Source organism: Halyomorpha halys, unplaced genomic scaffold (assembly GCF_000696795.3).
Source record: "Halyomorpha halys isolate HHAL.00 unplaced genomic scaffold, Hhal_1.1 Scaffold409.1, whole genome shotgun sequence".
Classification (NCBI taxonomy): Eukaryota; Metazoa; Arthropoda; class Insecta; order Hemiptera; family Pentatomidae; genus Halyomorpha; species Halyomorpha halys.
Window position 1 is genome coordinate 363,051 of NW_027115142.1, and position 19,109 is coordinate 382,159.

The 19,109-nt window shown below is 29.0% G+C and overlaps 2 protein-coding genes across 4 annotated transcripts in view; both read left to right on the forward strand.

The window, feature by feature from the left end:
* The window catches only part of LOC106682380 (proton-coupled amino acid transporter-like protein CG1139), a 59,775-nt gene extending 46,113 nt beyond the window's left edge, over positions 1-13,662 (forward strand). For both annotated transcript variants that reach the window (XM_014423194.3, XM_014423193.3), the window contains exons 6-9: positions 1,019-1,288; positions 3,074-3,252; positions 8,899-9,068; positions 12,870-13,662. In XM_014423194.3, coding sequence (XP_014278680.1) covers positions 1,019-1,288; positions 3,074-3,252; positions 8,899-9,068; positions 12,870-13,102 — 852 coding nt within the window. In that variant the 3' untranslated portion in view covers positions 13,103-13,662. The remainder of the gene's footprint in view (positions 1-1,018; positions 1,289-3,073; positions 3,253-8,898; positions 9,069-12,869) is intronic.
* A 2,448-nt stretch (positions 13,663-16,110) lies between these two features.
* LOC106682364 (proton-coupled amino acid transporter-like protein CG1139) overlaps positions 16,111-19,109 on the forward strand; it is an 86,175-nt gene continuing 83,176 nt past the window's right edge. The window contains exon 1 of one of the 2 annotated variants that reach the window (XM_014423168.2): positions 16,111-16,245. The gene's annotated coding sequence lies outside the window, so the exon portion shown is untranslated. The remainder of the gene's footprint in view (positions 16,246-19,109) is intronic. The other variant, XM_014423166.3, reaches the window with a different exon arrangement.

Genomic DNA, 19,109 nt, shown 5'->3' on the forward strand with positions numbered 1-19,109 from the left:
TAAGGAGTTTAAACTATCCCATTAATGGAGTTAGATAATTTTTTAGCAGAATTTTCATTTTCTCAATGTAAATCTTTCTGTATTACAAGTTAGATTGGATCACTGCAAAAAAAGGGAAAGATTTAAAAAAAAAAAATTCAAATGCATGTTTTACATTATTTTGAATTCCTTATTCAGATTGCTGTGTTATTGCCAAGTTAATCACTTTTGGTAAATACTTCAAAGCAGAGCAGGACAACAATTAGTTATAAAGAAAACTAGGACTAAATTGCCATAAATGCAATTTTTAGTTATTATCATTCATTAATAAATAATTTACAAATATAGCCCATTCCTAATAGCATGAAGGTCGTGTAATTTGCTAAATAAATTTATCCTGCTGAAATAAAGGCACTATCATTGCTGAAGTGGTTGTTGCACAGACATTTATGTTACTCCAACCTCATAAACACATAAGACATACTTAAAAACATAAAACAAAAATAGGAAAAATACAAAACACTTGACTGATTCCCAAGAACCTCAAAAAGTACATATTATTAACAATCAAGAAAAAAATTATATATACATTAGTCCAGCATAAAATACATAGTAGACAATACAGACTGTTTTATTCTTCTCAAGGCATCATTAAATAAAAATATTTTTTCAGGAGTTAATATCCACTTTACATTGTCTTTATGTTAAAGTTTTGTTCTTTTATGTACAGATAGATAAACGTTATACAATTATGTAATTTTGTGCTTGATAATTTTAACTAATAAATACATTTCTTTAACATGTTTAAATATAACTGAGCTGAGTAAAGACAATTTTCTTATTTTAATAACTTAAATCTTATTGGTTACTTAAACTAAAATCACTGATGTCATTATATTGTCAAATAGTTAGGTATAAAACATCATATAAATTAGATAAAAAATGTTATAACTAATTATAATTATAAATTGTACATACTATTATGACTTTATATTTGGGTTTTTTTCTCATAAATTATAGGAGAATAATTTTTTTTCAGGCAGTTTATCCTCATTGGGACATGGACTTGAGATACTTCGAATTGATAATCTTCATTCCTATCTTAGCAATCAACATGGTACTGAACCTAAAGAAGCTGTCAATGGTATCCACGTTTGGCAACGCCATCCTACTCACGAGCGTGGCTGTGGTTCTGTATTACATCTTTAGAGAACCGATATCCATGGAGGGGAAGCACGCTTTTGGATCCATTAATGATATCCCACAGTTTTTCGGAACCGTCTTCTTCGCAAGTTGCTGCATTACGATGGTTAGTACTTGATTGAGAACAATTATATCTATTTTTTTATTATAACTGAAGTAATAAATATATATTTTTTTATCATTAATTACAATGGAAAATACCGTGTACACTTTACTGCAACGATAGGAGTTACATCTACTTCTAATTTACCAAATATATGGGGTGGCAAACATTTACATTTTATTTTATTTTTTTATGTATGTTTATACGGATGGGTATTGTAGGTTATGAATTGAAACATAATCTTAGAAAGAAATACCGCTTTGTAAAAAGAAATAGAGTGAATCTGTAGAAAAACTGATATATTTGAACATTATACGTCTGCACTTCCACTTTATTTATTTATTTTTATCGCGTAATATTACTTTCACACCATATTTACGAAGATAGAAAAGCTTTATTTATATTCGAATTTTACGAGTTTAAGAAATACTTTTTCTCACCACGTATGCCGATGACACATGTCTATTGTCAGTGAACAATGATCCTCACATTGTATCCCAAACCCTCCATTCCCACATCACCACCCTTGAAGAATGGTGCCAAAACTGGAGGATTAAAATAAATTCCAATATATCTCACCAAATCACATTTACCCTTCGACGTAAACCCATGACCTCTTCCCCTACAATATCCTTTAATAATACCTCACTTATTCCTGTCGAACAGATCCGTTACTTAGGACTACATCTCGACAAACGACTGACATGGAATCCTCATACAAGACTAAAAAGACAAGAAACTGGCCGTAGATTCCGACTATTGCAACATTTACTAGACAAACGGTCTAAATTGCCAATCCATTACAAAAGACTGATCTACATGACTATTATAAGGCCTTTTTGGACATACGGAGTTGAGCTATGGGGCTCCACTAAACCATCTAATTCCTCTCGAATCTAATCCTTACAGTCAAAAACCCTTCCTAAAATCCTTAATGCTCCTTACTTTGTCACAAATCAAGTCATCCATCAGGACCTCAATATTCCATATGATGCCGATTTGGCCAGAACCAGATACCGTTCCTTCCATAATAAACTTCTCAACCACCCAAATCCACTTGTTTCTAACCTGGCTTCTCCTTCATTACCTAATAATCCTCCTAGGCATCTGAAAAGAAGATGGCCTCGAGATCTTCTTCTCTAGAAATGTTATTGGAGTTCTATCAGTGGGTAGATTCTCCACATGTTTTTATCATGTTACTATGTCACCTACAGCAAATTTACTTGTTGTATATATGTGTATACAGTTGTAAATATCAATAAATAAATTATTTAAAAAAAAAAAAATACTTTACTACATTACTAAGAACCCCTAAAATACCTTACACCAATAGCTTCCAAGATAAAACAGACAAATTCTGTGTGATAAGAGCAGAATGGGGGGAAAAGGGAGTTCTAAAGCTTGTCATAGCATTAAAGGGTAGGGGTCGAAATATCATGATGAAATGCATACATAATAATTATAATATAAACAACATAATTTGTATTTTATTAGTATAACAATATAATCATACATACGATAGCATGAGCTGCAAATAATAATGAAAGTTCCGTAAACAATAAGTAGTTCTGATATAATAGTTTCTCGTTAAAAAAAAAAAAAAAAATATTCACCTTCGCCATGACTAACTGAAATTTGGCTGCCTTGCATTGGCTTGAATGTTCCACTGCAATACTACACAGACTACTCTATTTAGGTTAGTGAATATAATTAAATTACATTTAGTCAATGATTGTGATATTTTAGTTGTGCATCGATTTGACATACTTGTTTAATATCAATCACCAGGTATTGCCCCTTCAGAACGAGATGAAGAGAGAAGACCAGCTTGTGGGTAACTGCGGAGTACTTAACGTCTCAGCTTACCTGTATGGCACACTTTATGTAGCCTTCGGTCTCTTAGGCTACCTAAAGTATGACGACAAATCGGCTGGAAGTATAACGTTAAATCTACCACCAGGCGAAAGGTAAGAACACAATTCTTTATTAAAAGATCACTTATTTTTAAAATTCCAGTTTATTTTAGAGAGTTCTATTATTAATATAATATATGATATAATAATAAAATATCAGATCTTTTATCAAAATTGAGCAAATTTTAGACACCTTATTTAGTGCATTAAAACAGCCTTCTTTCGTAAGCATATAGTGATCGATAATGAATGATGGAAAAATGGTTAGTTCCTTATAGTGAATTAAGACCGTTCAAACCACCTTCCACACGTTTTTAGTCCAGCAGAAATGTGGAAAGAAAAGACCTGACATTAGCTATGATTCATTCTTTCACTTTTGAAATAAATAAAAAAAAAATATGATAAAATCTAACCTTATCCTTATAAAATGCAGTTTTACTCAATCACTAATATCAGTACAATTTTCTTAATTTGATATGAAATTATAAGAGTTACCGAGTGATTATTAAAAAAAAAAAAAAGCTTTCACTAATTTAATCTGAATTATTGTGTCAATATAACAAACATAATTAACAACAATAAATTAGATAAATATTACTGGAATACTTGATAACATTAATTTACAAATTTGTGAAGGCTCTAAATTTGTTGATAATTATTACATTTTTTATCCGTATTCGAAAGAAATGATAGTTTGACTTTTAATCATTTTCTTTAAATATCTATTGTGAAATGAAAAGATTATGAGAATCTGGAGCTTGCAAAGAATCATCCGGTGAGTATGCATTGGCGCAGCGTAGGTTTCAGGCGCCCGAGCCGGAGATTTTGCCACTTTTTATTTTTGTATTTCAATTTAAAAGACTAAAATATGCAGTAATTCTATAAGACTTGTTTTATAGCTATCGTTTGTAGTAAAAATTACAAATAAAAAAAATCTTGAAATAAAATGGAAGAAATTTTTATAACAGCCCCGCCCACTATGCTAGGCTCGTTTTCTAGATACCATGATTTAAAATCTTTTTTACCTACTCCCTTTTCTCATATACATCCCTTTCTTTCCTTATTTAAAAATAGTTAATATGTTCTTAATAGATTAATTAGTATTAGGTGTAAAATAGTGACTCAGAACAGTTAATTAAATCTCAATCAGTTAATAGAGAAATGTTTCTCTATTGTTTTAATGATAATTGTAATAATATATATTTTTATTATTATTATATCGCTTATTATTATTATATATCTTTATTTTACTTCTAACTACATTTCTGAAGAGTGAGGATAAGGGATAACGAGTGTCATATTATTTAATTTATTTAAAGCAGTCTTCAAATTAAGAACCTTTCCAATATTTCCGTTATTTTGCCTATTATCTCTTGAACGATATTCTACTGTTTACTATTACTACAATTATTTGTTTCAAATAGTTTTTAAATTTAAATGTAGATTAAAAAATAATATCACCATTTATGTATATTTTAAAATAATATATAAAATTAATATTGATATGGAAGTTTTGTTCAGATTTCTTTACAAACTTTATTAGATTTTAAATATTATTTACAACACTGATTAAAAGATTATAAACTATTTTTTTTAATTGATCGACTGGGTTTATAACCATCATAAATCAGTGATGCTTTCTGGCTCTCTTCTTTGGTACGATGTCAACAAAAGCCCTTCCGCAACCAGTCCTTACCTTTTTATGATTGAGCCAAAACTCAACCATGTATTTATTGTATGGCAGTATAGGAATATTCAACTCAACATTCAACGCCAGGTTGTTCACTGTATAGTTGCCCTGAAACATTTCACTGCTACTTTACTCTATATGCGATTTTTAAAAAATGAAATGAATGAATGTTCTCAATATTTTTCTCTCAAATTATATCAACCCACACACAAATCAAATTGATACAATTCAATTAAAATAATATATTAGTTATATTAAATATTGTTATAGTCATCAGGAATAAATAATTTTCTATTTTCTTTTTTTTTTTTATACAATTTTAATTGTTATAAAAATAACAATTTTTTATATTTTCTACTACTCATGTATGTATATATTTATTTTTAAATATTGATAAAACCTTCGCTTGAACAAGTGTTGAAAGACATTTCTTTACCTCGATTATTGATAACATTAATGAAAACTATGTATCGTTAGTAGTCAAAATTGATGACTTTGACAATAGTAGCTAGAGAGAATAAAAAAAATAGATACTGTTTTAAAATTTACAAAAAATTATAATTTCATGTGTAGCTCCATATAATTAACACTATCTACAACACTAAAAATTGTAATAGAATATCAATTGAGGAAGGATACATTTTCTAAAGTATGAGCCCAAACATGATGTTATGATAAATAGTTTCCTAAATCCCAAGGAACGGCAGTTTCCACGATATTCACCAAAATTAGTTCACAAAATATTTTTCGCTATTTTGGAAAAATGTTGCTTTTTTGAAAAATTGTATCTCGAGAACTATAAAATCTAAACACATACATTAGAGCTCATATTTTATAAAATTAACTTTTCTTCAAATAAGGTAGTATGACGTATTTTAGTATTGTATATAGTTTCAAGGATATGGAACTTCATACGAAAAATAAGAGAAAATTTTATAGAATATATTAAACTTTACGAGGCGTGCGCTTTAAATACTTCAGTATTTACTTTTTAATGGCATTCACTGTATCTCTTGTATTGTCTAGGTGAAAACTGAGCCCTTTTCTAACAGAAGGTAATATACATTTTTTTTTTTTTTTTTTTGGTATGTGAAAGTATCTTTGAAATAGCTACTTTTAACTCTCTCTGACTATGGTTGGGAGAGATATCAAGTTTGACTCTTAAATTAAATTAAATTCATGAGGTTTTCATCAAAGTAATCAAAACTTGGGTTTAAACAACTTATTTTTTTCTCCTCTTCGACTAATGTTACCAAGTAAATTATACCAACGTTAACTTTATTAATGAAATACTTACAGGCGGATTGGGGCACAGCTTAGGCCAAGTGCCCATAGCTTTAGCTACGTCTTTGACCAGTTTGGGAGCCAGTTTTTTTATGCTACTGCAAGCTGGGCCGATCTCTCTGTCTTTGGCCAATGGTTTCCAACCTCCGTTGCCCCAAACGTAACAGCTCGCAACCAACTATAAAGAACACGATTTCTAGTTATTTCTTGTTGACTGGCGTATTGTTCTACGAGAGTTATTCATATAATTTTAAATGAAGTAAATATAAAATTGAACTATTATCTAAATAATAAACTAACTAGCATGTGCTGCTATTTTCTCATTCGCTATTCCTATCAAAAAACAATTATTAGTGACAGTTTGTGGTTTCTTGCCTTGTATTTTTTTATACGATTATTACTTGTTACTCGATAATTAGCCACAAAAAAACATGAATAGAGGACTAACAACCATACATATAAAAACAAAACCATCAATTCCTCTAGAATAGGATATTGGAAAACTTACTCTAAGAAGGTAAGAAAGGTAATAACGAAACACAAAAAAGGTTCATGTTTAGACTGATCTATGTGCTAGCAGATTGTTTAGAATTGATTGGCTGATATCAAATCTGGAGAACAATAGATCCAATAAACGAAAATCCGTTTTCTAATTATTATTAATAATAAGACATAGTCTTAGTTCTAGGACTGTTTATTAGGTTTGTGTTATACCAATATTATTAAGGGTTAAGGAATCCGAAATTTTGATGCCACTTAGTCAACGAGCATTTCAATCCAGAAACCTTCTGCCTAGATCTAGGTCTTATCCGGCATTTTAGTTCCTTTTATCTTTTTTAGGGATTCTATCATTCAAATTAAAAATTATTTTATAATTAAGAATAATTATAGTTTACAAAAGTACGGTAGTCCACGTATGAAGGTTTCTATTTTTCCTGACTCTTAAAATATTCATCATACACTTTCAAACGATCGATTGTTGATTCTCCTTCTATAAAACTCATAATTCCTAATTATCCTAATTGACAATCTAATTAAAACTTCAGCAAGTTCGAATTTAATTAAGACTCAGATTAGATGTCACAAAATATTTCTTTTTGTCGAATAATTTTAAAATACGTACTATAATATTGTCTGTAAGCCCGTAAGGCAAAGAGAAATTGGATGAATAGAGGTAAGTTGTTCTATTAACTTTGTTCATCCTGGTCATGTCGAACCTCGTCTCTCCAGTCCCTGAATTCTGGCAGTGTGCTATTTGCCTGAACATTATTTCGTAAGGACCCTGAAAATTAAATTAATATGATTAATAAGTTATTATGGACGCTAATTAACCTATCAAATGAATATAAACGGAACTGACAGCAAACTGGTTGGAGTTTTGCGCGATGACAGAAGATTTGAAAGCTATAAAAAGGATTGCAAATGCTAACGCAGCCAACATTTTTAAAACTATGAGACAGAAGCAAGCGATCCTATAATTAGGGAAGTTATTCACATCTGATTCTCACATTTCCAGTTGTCATTAACACGGCAATTAGTAAAATCATTCAACAGTATCTTAATTATTGTGAGGTAAAAACTAAAAACTCTTCAACAAAAAGTATTTTAAAATTTGAAAGTTTGTTATTCCTGTTGTTTTTTCTAAATTACCATACTTCCTCTATTTTAATTAGTAAATGCAGGGATAATTAAATATTACAATGGGAATTAGATTTTGTTGACCTGGATAGAGATGAATTTTAATTTCAATGTACATCTAAAATTTACATTTATATATTGTGCAGTAAAATTTTAATCCAATAAAATAGTGATTAATTACGATGATTACAGCACTTTAATTTGTTACTCATACTAATATTAGAATTGAGTCAGCAATCTGATCCGAAAAATTCGAGTTTAATTTTTTTTTATAATGATATAAAAAAATTAACTAAATTTTATGATTCAATTAATGTAATTCTATGATTTAATTAAATGTTCATTAATGCTTTGTCTCTTCTATCCTAGGGGTATCACCTGAATATTGAATAATGTTAAAAATGCTCTGTATTTCATTTATTTCACTACTATTAGGTCAATTTAATTGAAATTTACAAAAAAAAAATAAATAAATAAATAAAATAAATCTTAACTGAAATTAATATTTATAATAAAAATTTCAAATTTTTCATGATAGTGTTTTAAAGTAGAGAGAAGTACCCCTTACGGATACTATGACCCAAAACATAGAGGTCATGTTTGATGCAGTTGTGTTCAGACAATAGACAACATTTTATTTTTAACTTGAATTTTGATTAAAATAATATAGGATTATTTTTTAATTTTATGAAAAAATCTCTTAGATTAAAATTACTGTACAAAAATATATAAAAACTTCATAATTAACATATGTGAAGATAAATAAATAATATAGGTTGCTAAGATAAGTTAAGTATAAGGAAGTTATGTAGAAGAAAATTGTAAGGATAATATAAAAATTCTCTCTCACACTTTTGAAGAGTAAAGCTGTGCAAGTGATACAATGTTCACACTCAAGTTTAAATTGTAAAGAATGTGAGACATGAATTTTATGCTGCAGGCCATAACATTAAACTTATTTTTCGAACTTAATAATTTCAATTCAATACTCTCGACCTATTTTTTTTTTTTTTTTTGTTATTTACAAATTTACTATTATGTTTTATAAGTTCCAATAACTTCGAATTCATTATAAGTACTTTTTCAAGGTTGGCCCAAGCCGTGCAGTTGCTTCTAGCTCTGTCCGTACTGACAGCCACTGCGATTCACAACTACATCGGAGTATCAATCATCTGGGACGACTACGTCGACAAGAGGCTCACCAAACACAGGCTGCTAGCCCAATATCTTATAAGGATATCCACATTAACTATAACATGTGAGTAATTAAAAAGAAATATTTAGAATAATGTGAATTGTTAAAATTGACCAGGATATAAACTAAAAAGCAAAAATACTGAACTAAAGCTAGTTCCTTATCTTGATAAATTGACACTTTCTAAGAAATATTACCTTGAGCATCGCTTATTCATCAGAGGTAAATGGATTCTAAGATTCTAAATGAGAAATCAATGCTTTTATCTTGTGCCCATTTATCCCTGTTAAAACCCTGCAAAGTGGAGCAAAATTTTGGTTACTGTAATTAGTAATTCTATACTATTTTATCAGTAACATTACTGACCGCCACCTGGACTATCTTCCGACAAAGTGAATTTAAGTTATAGAAATAGATCCATAATGATGAGAGCTGGTTGACCGTGAATGACATATACCAGAAGATGGTTAGGTGGTGCGGTCAAAATAAAACACAAATAAGTAGAAGTAACTTATTTATTTGTGCCAACGTTTCGGCCAGAATTTCTAGCCTTCCTCAGGGCTAAGAACAGAAGATTAAGCTAAGGGTAAGAATAAGCTAACAAGCAATGAATACAGAAAATAAAAAATAAAATATAAACAGAATGACGTAAGTAAATAATTGTACAAAATGGAATTAATAAAATAAAGTGATGAATATATTAGTTTATTAATTATTTAAAAATTAAAATTATGGAAAGAAAAATAAAATTGATAGAAATAAAATATATGTAACAACTGAAATATGTAACCATAATATGAGTTAAAGAGACAAAATAAAAGAAATGAAGAGAAAAAAATATATATATGATGACCATGACTAATAACGTGGGTAAGGAAAATTCAAAATATATTCATATTTCTTTACATTATATAACTTCATTTTTATTTTATTTATTATTTTATGTTATTTTACCTACTTATTCAATTACCTATGCATACATTTTATTTTCCACTTCTTTCATCACTTTATTTTATTAATTGCATTTTATATAATTATTTACTTATGCCATTCTGTTTATATTTTATCTGTTTATTATTTATTGGTTGTTATCTTGTTCTGTTCTTAGCCCTAAGGAAGGCTAGAAATTCTATACCAAAACGTTGGTACAATTAAATTTATAATTAAAAGTTACTTCAACTTATTTGTGTTTTATTTTAACCGTACCCCACCAACTATCTTTTCCTCGTATATAGAAATAGATTATCTTTTTCTTCATTAGCATAGATGGAGTTCCATGATGCATGCCATGAAATAGAAATCAGAAACAGTGCATATAAACTATTATTACACTAGTAAAGAACATAATTTTCAGAGTTACAGTCGGAAAAAAGTTCTTTATTAATAAAATTAAGCGTATTTTTTTCTTCCCTCGACATTCGATAATCTCCTTATTAGCTTTTCTGATTTCAAGATTGCAGTAGTTCGACTAATATATATTTCAAACTTTAATATCCAAGCATTTCTTTTTATTGCTAATAGCTTCATATAAAATATGTCTTCAGTCGGTTAATTAAAAATGTGACATCAGACGGTTCTAAGATGAACAAGAATTAATAGAATTCTAACCAAGGTAACGTAGCACTGCTACTTTGCAAAGTAGCTAATTGTATTATTTCATAGTACAAGAATAGAAACTACGTTTTTTTTTTGGTTTTTTTTTCCGAACCCTCTAAAAAACAGAAATAAAATGTGAATTAGTAGTGCATTACTGTGTAAGAAAGAAAAGTAATTCGTGTTGTGTCTTACCTTCTACTACCTTTGGTATTTTAAGGTTACCTGTTATTTTTAATTTTACATATGAGTTATCCGTTCAGGAGCTATTTTGAGTCCGGAGGTGAGGGGCCTCCTCGTGTTATATCGCATATAGGATAAAAAATAAAAATAAAGATAAATAAAAATAATAAAGACAATAGATAATGGTGAAATGATAAGAGAAACAGTCTGAAATCAAAAGAAGTGTGAGGGAGGGGGTTGGGGTGCATCAGAAGATGGAGCTATGAGGTGATGTTAATTATAGAAACTACGGGGTAATTGCACTAATACTTATTTCTTTTTATAATATGGAAGACTATTAGTGATATTACCGGAGTTAAAAAGTACTAAATTACAAGTTACTATTGTACAAGTCAGTGTAATTGTATTAAGTTAAAGAGACAAGACTAATAGTATTAGTTTGTACTTTATGAAACATAGTCATTATTACAAACATATTATTATGAAACAGGGCCCAGATATGCTATTCCGTAACTTTATGTAGTGGTGCGTTAGACCACCGCTAGATGGCACCGCCAGAAAGAAGTCACTATGCCAGTTTCTTACACTTAACACTTTTGGAAGATCGGAGATTGACAATATGTAATAATAAATAGAAGATCGTCAGGGTGCGGCCAATTAAAAATTCAAATAGTCATTAAACAATTTATATTAAGCCAACGTTTCGTGCCATATTGCTGTGCTTCTTCAGGACTAAAAAAGAAACAAACACTTAAGTGGTGTAAATAAAAATGAACAAAGTAAATAAAAAATTAAAAAGGTTTACAGTGAAATGTAAAAATTAAATAAGAATAATAAAAGTAAAATATGAAAACGGAAATAATAACATATAAAAAGAAGAAATATAAAATAAAGTACAAACTAAGAGATGGAAAAAAGGGGATTAGAATAAAATCAAGAATAAAGGACGATAATGAACAAGACAGAAAACATACCTTTCAGACTCGAAGTTAGAGCAAAAGTTAAGTGTTCTGGGCCCTGTTTCATAATGAAAGCTAATAGTATTAGTTCATAGTACAGGTGTAGAAACTAGTGTGGTAATAATATTAATACTTATTTTTTCATGATAGGGATGACTATTAGTAATATTACAGGAATTAAAAAATAATAAAATACAAGTTATTATTGTACATTTCTGTGTAATTGAATTAAGATAAATCTACAAGACTAATAGTATTACTTTGTACTTTATTATGAAACAGGCCAACGCCCAGGCCCTGATTGAAAGTTATAGAGAAGAGTGGGGATTGACAGTTAAAATACGTTACATATGAGATGTATGTTAACATCATCTAACTGTTTGTATCTTTTTTAGCCCTGATGAAGCCCGTGGGGCGAAACGTTGGCTAAATATAAATAGTTTATATTGTTTTGTTTTGGTTAGAATATGTAATTATTGTTCAATGTTTGTGGTTTAAATAATTTGATAATTTTTTTATACCCATTGGTTAACCTTCTAAAAATTGTGAACAACTTTTCTATCTGATTAAATTATTGGAAGAAGATAGTTGACCGTATGAAATAAACTGAAGGATGATAGTCTTGGTGGCCGTTAATAAAGGTATCAAAATAGTAAAAGAAAACTATTTATTGTTAACCAACGTTTCGATCCAATTTGCAGGGCTTCGTAAGGGCTGATAAGAATGATGTTATCTCAACATGTTCCGTTGGAACCTTTATTGACCGCCATCCGGACAATCTTCCTCCAATCTATTTAATTTATTATTTAATCCATTTCTTCCAATAAATAAAACTCAAATAAGACTTTTATTTTGTTTTGCTATATAAAAAATGACTAGAAACTCCTTTTTGTGTTAATGGAACTTTTGTATTGATTGAGTGTTACAAAAACGCCAAATCTTATATTAATAAGGCGGCGCTTAAATAAATCGGTTAAAGATTTTTTCAGAACTGACTAATTCAGCAATAGAGTGTAATAAATCATCCATTGCATTGGAATAAAAAATGTAGATTGTAGTTAATTTTGGTTAGCTATTTTTCCGGTTTATGTTTAAAATGCATTTTTTGAAAGTTCGCTTATATTTACAGTGCTGGTGTCCCTTTTGGTACCAAACTTGGAGCTGCTTCTGTCAGTTACTGGAGTCCTCGGCCAGTGTACCCTTTCTACGACGATCCCCTGCATCGTACACATGCTTACTTACTACGAGCAACCCTCGTTCTGGGCCTACGTCCGCAAGTTCTGGATCGACGCCATTGCGCTTATCATCACTGTGATAGTCCTAATCTTTGGCTTGGCTTCAGCTCTGTTTAATGATGCTTAGTTTGATAGTTACAGAAGTTGATTTTATCCTTATGTGAGATTGTAAATACTATAAAATGTGATAATGTTTGTAAATATAATTTTAAGGTTTAAAATATAGGGCTAAATTGTATGTCTACAACGGTACTGCTTTCGGTGCTGAAATGACTCAAAAGTTAAAATAATTTTATGGTACATATGTTGTGTATATAATGGTTAAGTATGATAAGAACAGCTGTAATATAAAGAAATATGTTGTACATACCTTATTATAAATTTGTAAATATTTTCATGACTCTTTATAATTTTACCAGCAACATCAAGAGCTCATAGGGTTCGGATTTTCCTTACCCGATTTTTCAATCCCACAATTTTGTAAAATTATACTGAAAGTAAATAGTGTTGAATTTTTTTTTGTTTTATATATAATAGTATTTTTTTTGTATATAAATATTATTCTTTATCAAAACACTTTTTTTCTTGTACAAATGGTATGAAGTCGTTCAAATATAATTACTGATTGCTTTTTCTTAAGGCAAATTGTAATTATTTTTAATGTAATAAAGATAATTTGTAATTTATTATTCTTGAATACTTTCATGAACCTTTAAATGGAACATTTCCAACTTTTTAACGGTTTTAAAATTATCATGCAGCTGTGATGATCAAAAATATAAGTCCGTTAAGTAATTTAACATTAATGTGATGGTGCTTACCAAATTAATCAAGAACAAAAATTAAAAGAGGCCAAATTCTTTTTACTTAGTTTGTTTAAGTGTTGATAATTTTTTTTTTTAATTTAAATTACAAAACAAGGGGAAAAAATAAGAACGCTCAAGCATAAAATGCATACATTTTAGTATAAATCAGAATTTATTACAGTTATGATATTCGACTTGTTTTGAACTGAGCAGAGTTAAAAATAATGTTTTCAAATACGGAAGGGACATTAATAAATTTACAAGCCATACTTTTTATGATCATGATAATTTAATGGTTGCCAATTAATACCCATAAATCATAGAAGGGTCTAAGGGTTATGTTAAAATGAATTTATGTATTGGATGTCATTAAAGTGATTCAATCAATCAATAAAATTAATTTTAAACTGTACTCAACAGAACAATAAAGCTATTATGTACAAAATCAAAGATAAGCTAAATTAAAAAAAACAAATGTAATTTGGTCATCAAAAATTAATGAATTGAAATTCTATTGAAACAAATAACTATACTTTCAGAAACAAACTTGGGCTAAATACTAAATACAAATATTAAAAATACTTCCTCTTACAATATATTTCATAAATAAGTAAATGAAAGTGAAAATGATTCGTTTTATTGTAATTATTATTTCGACTAAATGCATGAACGCTTTTGTTCTGTTTCAACCGCATATAAAGAAACACTAGAGAAGAAACATTGTAGACATTTTCCACAATTACTTTGTTTTTCTTATTTCATTACAGAGCAAAATATTATTAGGCGTATGTCTGGGATGGAGCAGTATTTTTTTATATACCGTTTAATTTTTTCTAGAACATCATAGTGCTTGAAATCCCAAGCCTGCCCTGCATAATATAATACACATAATACTATATAATATAGACGTTTTTATTCATTATACTATTGGTTTATACTTTACCTGTTGATATATCTACCTACTTCTTGATATGAAAATGTATTTATCAACCCCCAATATTATGGAAAAATGAGAAATGAACAATAGATATATACCTTTTTTACTTAGAATAAATTATATCTGAAAAAATGTAGATTATCATCACATAAAAAAAAAATCGAAAGCAAATTTTAATCTATTATTGTAGAAGATATTTCGTCTTTTTATTCCTCATTTAATTTTCCTTACAGCACAACCAGATGTCTCAAAGCACAGCTTTCTCCTTCGAGTGCTTTATTTTCGAGCTATCCTTTCAAAGAAAGCCTCCATTTCTCCCCTCTCTACATCTCAGCATATTTCTTGAATAGCTTGTCCCAATCCCATCTCTTCGAGATATTTTCAAGAGCGACTCCCCTAAGGGCTTGGGCGTGGGCTTTTTCTTCTTAAGCCATTCCAAGTCGGGGTTTGATTTATGAAGCCACTTTCTATACCTCCCCTATTAACTGGTACTTATATTTATTACTAGACCTAATTAGTAATTGGCTATCGGTTTTTTTTTACCCTTACTGCAACACAGTGGAGCTTAAGTATAATTTTGCAAACAGGATTCCGTAATGGTATTAGGGAAATAAGAATTGGTTATAGATCGTTTTTATTTGGATGCCTTCTCAATCGATGAAAGATGAGTAATGTCCATGGAACAAAAAAAAAAAAAAGTGTATTTTCGGTAAATATTAATAATAAATATTCCCTCTTATATTTCATGTTTCACATAAATACAAATAAAAATAAAAATTATACATATACAAAATAGAATTATTCTGCACTGTTAATTCCTTGGGATTGTTTACAGTTATGAATTTATAAATGATGATTTTATCATAATTTGAGGGGAACAATGCGTGTTCTTGGGGACATTAATGTTTTGTGAAAATGAAATTTTTGGAAAAACTTGGATTTTATCTCCGATTTCAGAGCTTCGGCTTGGCCATGTCATAACTAAAGGTGTTCAGACTTCCCATTTGCCTTAAACTTGAATTTGAATCATCTACAATATACTATATGTTAAATTGTGAATATTTAATCGCTTTTACTAAGTAATAAATAATTACTTCAGATCAAAATATATTCCTTTTTATTATCATTATAATGAATACATAGCATACTAAAAAAATCATAAATAATAAATTTTCTTTTTTTTCTGTGTAACTGTAATTAAAAACATTAGTGAGACTAAAAAAAATCCTGAATTAAACTAAAACCAAACTTGACGAAAATTCTTTCTAAACTTGCATACTCTAACGATCACGGCCTTTATCAATCTGTAGATAAGATTTGCTGACATTAATTTACATTAAATTACTGACATCACTGTCATTAAAGCACACGACATATGCGTCTTACTGTGATGCCACATGTTTGAGTTACTACCTCTAAAACTGGACCTCCGTGCACTGAGCCAAATGCTTTCTTGTTCTATTTCGGACAGTCTGCCCCGGGATATGGCCCACTGCTCTATCTCTCTCTGAAATTATATCTAGGAAAGTGAGTATTTTTTCGTTCAGGATTATGTGCTTCTGTCCTTTAACCATATGGTATATAATTTAAATAAAGTGCATTCACTACCAACACAAAATATCAAACACGTTTTGTAGTAGTTGCGTATATAATGAAAAAATCATCATTTATAACATATTATTATCGTAAAGTTTTATTATTAAGACTGCGAATTTCTTCATTCAGATATAATACTTTGTTGAGAACGAAATATTATTTAAGTAGTTAACAAAAACCATTTAGTTGTTTCATTAATTGAAGCATGGAAATGGGAAAGCCTGTAAGTGCCAGAAATACGAAAAATGAGATTTTGGCGGGATAACGATGAAGAAACCAGCGCCAATCGACTGGTAATCCTTGGTCCTATCTTGAACAGTTTAGCTCCTAGAGCTGTAATTTTGGAATAAAATTGTGGCCATTTTTTTTTTTTTTTTTTTGTTTTTTCCCAAAACTATGTTTTCGGCACATACAACTTTTTCCATTTCCATGCCTGAATTACTCTAAAAAGTTTATTTTTTTTCTTTTATCGATAACTCTAAGCTTTTTAATATACTCGAAAAATATATCAGACTTAAACCTCAAGAATACAGGCAATATATGCTTAACGAAAGTAGAACTAAATTAATCAAAGGTAAACATTTGATTCACTTTCTGTTGGCCGCTGCTTCGGCTATTGACTCTCAACATCTGTTCTTGTAAGTCTTAACCGAAAGACAGAAATAATTTTCATTTTACAGATTTAGTTTTGTATAGTCCCTAAATAACATATATATGTTCTGTTTTAAGACAAAACCTGACCTTTATTCGGGTTTGCATGGCTTTTTATTAAGTAAAGTTAAATTTTAAAATATTTAACATCTTACTATATTCAACGTTATAGTCAATGTACACTCAAATATTGGAATGAATACAAAAAATATAAATGCTTTTCTGTAATTAAGATATAATAATCCATCAATAAATAACAGCATTATCAAGAGTAAAATAGATCATGGATGTCATGCTTTCGCTATCATTCTAGGAATAATTAATTATTGAATAGTTTTTAACAAATAAAAATTAACAATTATCACTTATAACAATTGAACGAATTTTTCTTGACAGATAAGTTATTGGATTTTTATTTAATGTGGCTTCCACTATTATCACCACCAAAGATAAATTACACTTAATACACATCTATTATTCTTCTGTAAGATAATTTCTTTAGATCAAATATTAGATAAAGATCTTTTTAACAGCGACAGAAATGGAAATAATGCTCGATAATAATTTTGACAGTGCATATTACTGAAGAATAGACCAACATATGCTCTTCATGAATAAAACATCTGAAAATTAAAATACAACATTTATCCAAATCACCAGACATACATTGATAGAGTATTTAAAAAGATGCAACTGTAGTGCATATTGTAACGGTCATACAAGCACATATTTTTCAATTATTTGAGAAAGGCAAGGTTATACATCCGATTAGGGATGTTAGGCAATAGCATCCCATGCTATTGAAAGCTTTAACCAGTGATTTATGATAGATATTCGCAACCAAAAAGAAGATAAATAATAAAATATGCGACACCATTCAAAAGTGAACAAGAAATGCTCAGTACGAAACAGTTAAAATATAAATGGTCCCAGTATCAAATCTTGCGTGACACAGAAATATTCTACTTGCACATTAATCACAGAAAGTGACTGTTCATTTTTCTAATGTAACTTAAGAATATGTCTGAGAATATATAAAATTTAATTTATGATAACTATTTTCCTTAGAAATAAAGGGTAATAAGCGATACAATATCTCCTACCAAGGTTTTATAACGACAGTTTATCACATTTATGATTTGATAAAAATATATATATATATAGTAGAACTGTTCAGGTGAAATAAATGAGAGAAGAAATAACATATTTCAAGGAATCCTCATAACAAATATTGTGCAGAATTAACTCTAATTATAACCAATATTATTATACCTAATTTTCTTCGTAGATTTTATCTTCTATCTTGATCTGAAACACGATAAAACAGCAAGAAAAACATTAATAAAACTATAATATATTATTTTTTCTGATCAATCAAATATATGTTGGCTAAATTTTCATTTTCAAAAAAAGACTTCACAAAAAATTTTTTATAACTGTAATATTTATCAATAATTATACCAAGTTAAGCTCCTTGGAAAATATTAGAGGCATTGTTAATGGCGTAGCTAAACGATCTCTCATTCCATTCTTGACCTACAATACTTAACCCATTCATTGCTCAAGATATCACCATACTGAAATTTTTCAGTGGCGCCAATTAGATTCATCGCCGACTACAAAAAGGCCTTTGACGATACATTATATATAAGCTACTCGTATATAAACTTGATGAATTAAAAATTATTATTTTACAATCTTTGCGACTGTTGTGTTGAATAAACTAATAAAATCATTAAACAAGCCTAATGTCATGAAAAAAATATATATAAAATATTTTAAGAGTTTGTTTGGAGAAAAGATTTTGGTTACAACCCAATCTTTATGAACGACAAATTAGCAAATGATATAATTATTATATACTTCATAACTTATAAACAATATCTTGTAATTCATACATCAGTGGGAACGGAAACATATTAGTCCATTAAAAACAAAATCATCTTGAATTTAAACATATGAAATTCGGTTTGAAAATGTTTTGTGATTAGAGAACGATCATTCAACATCAGAGAATGAAGAATAATTGTTTTTGTTTTTAAACAAAAATTAAAAAGAGTTTTAAAAATAATTACTTGTATTTTCCTAGTTTCTAATTACAAAATATAAACATGAACGATCCTGACAATCATTCAATTTTTAGA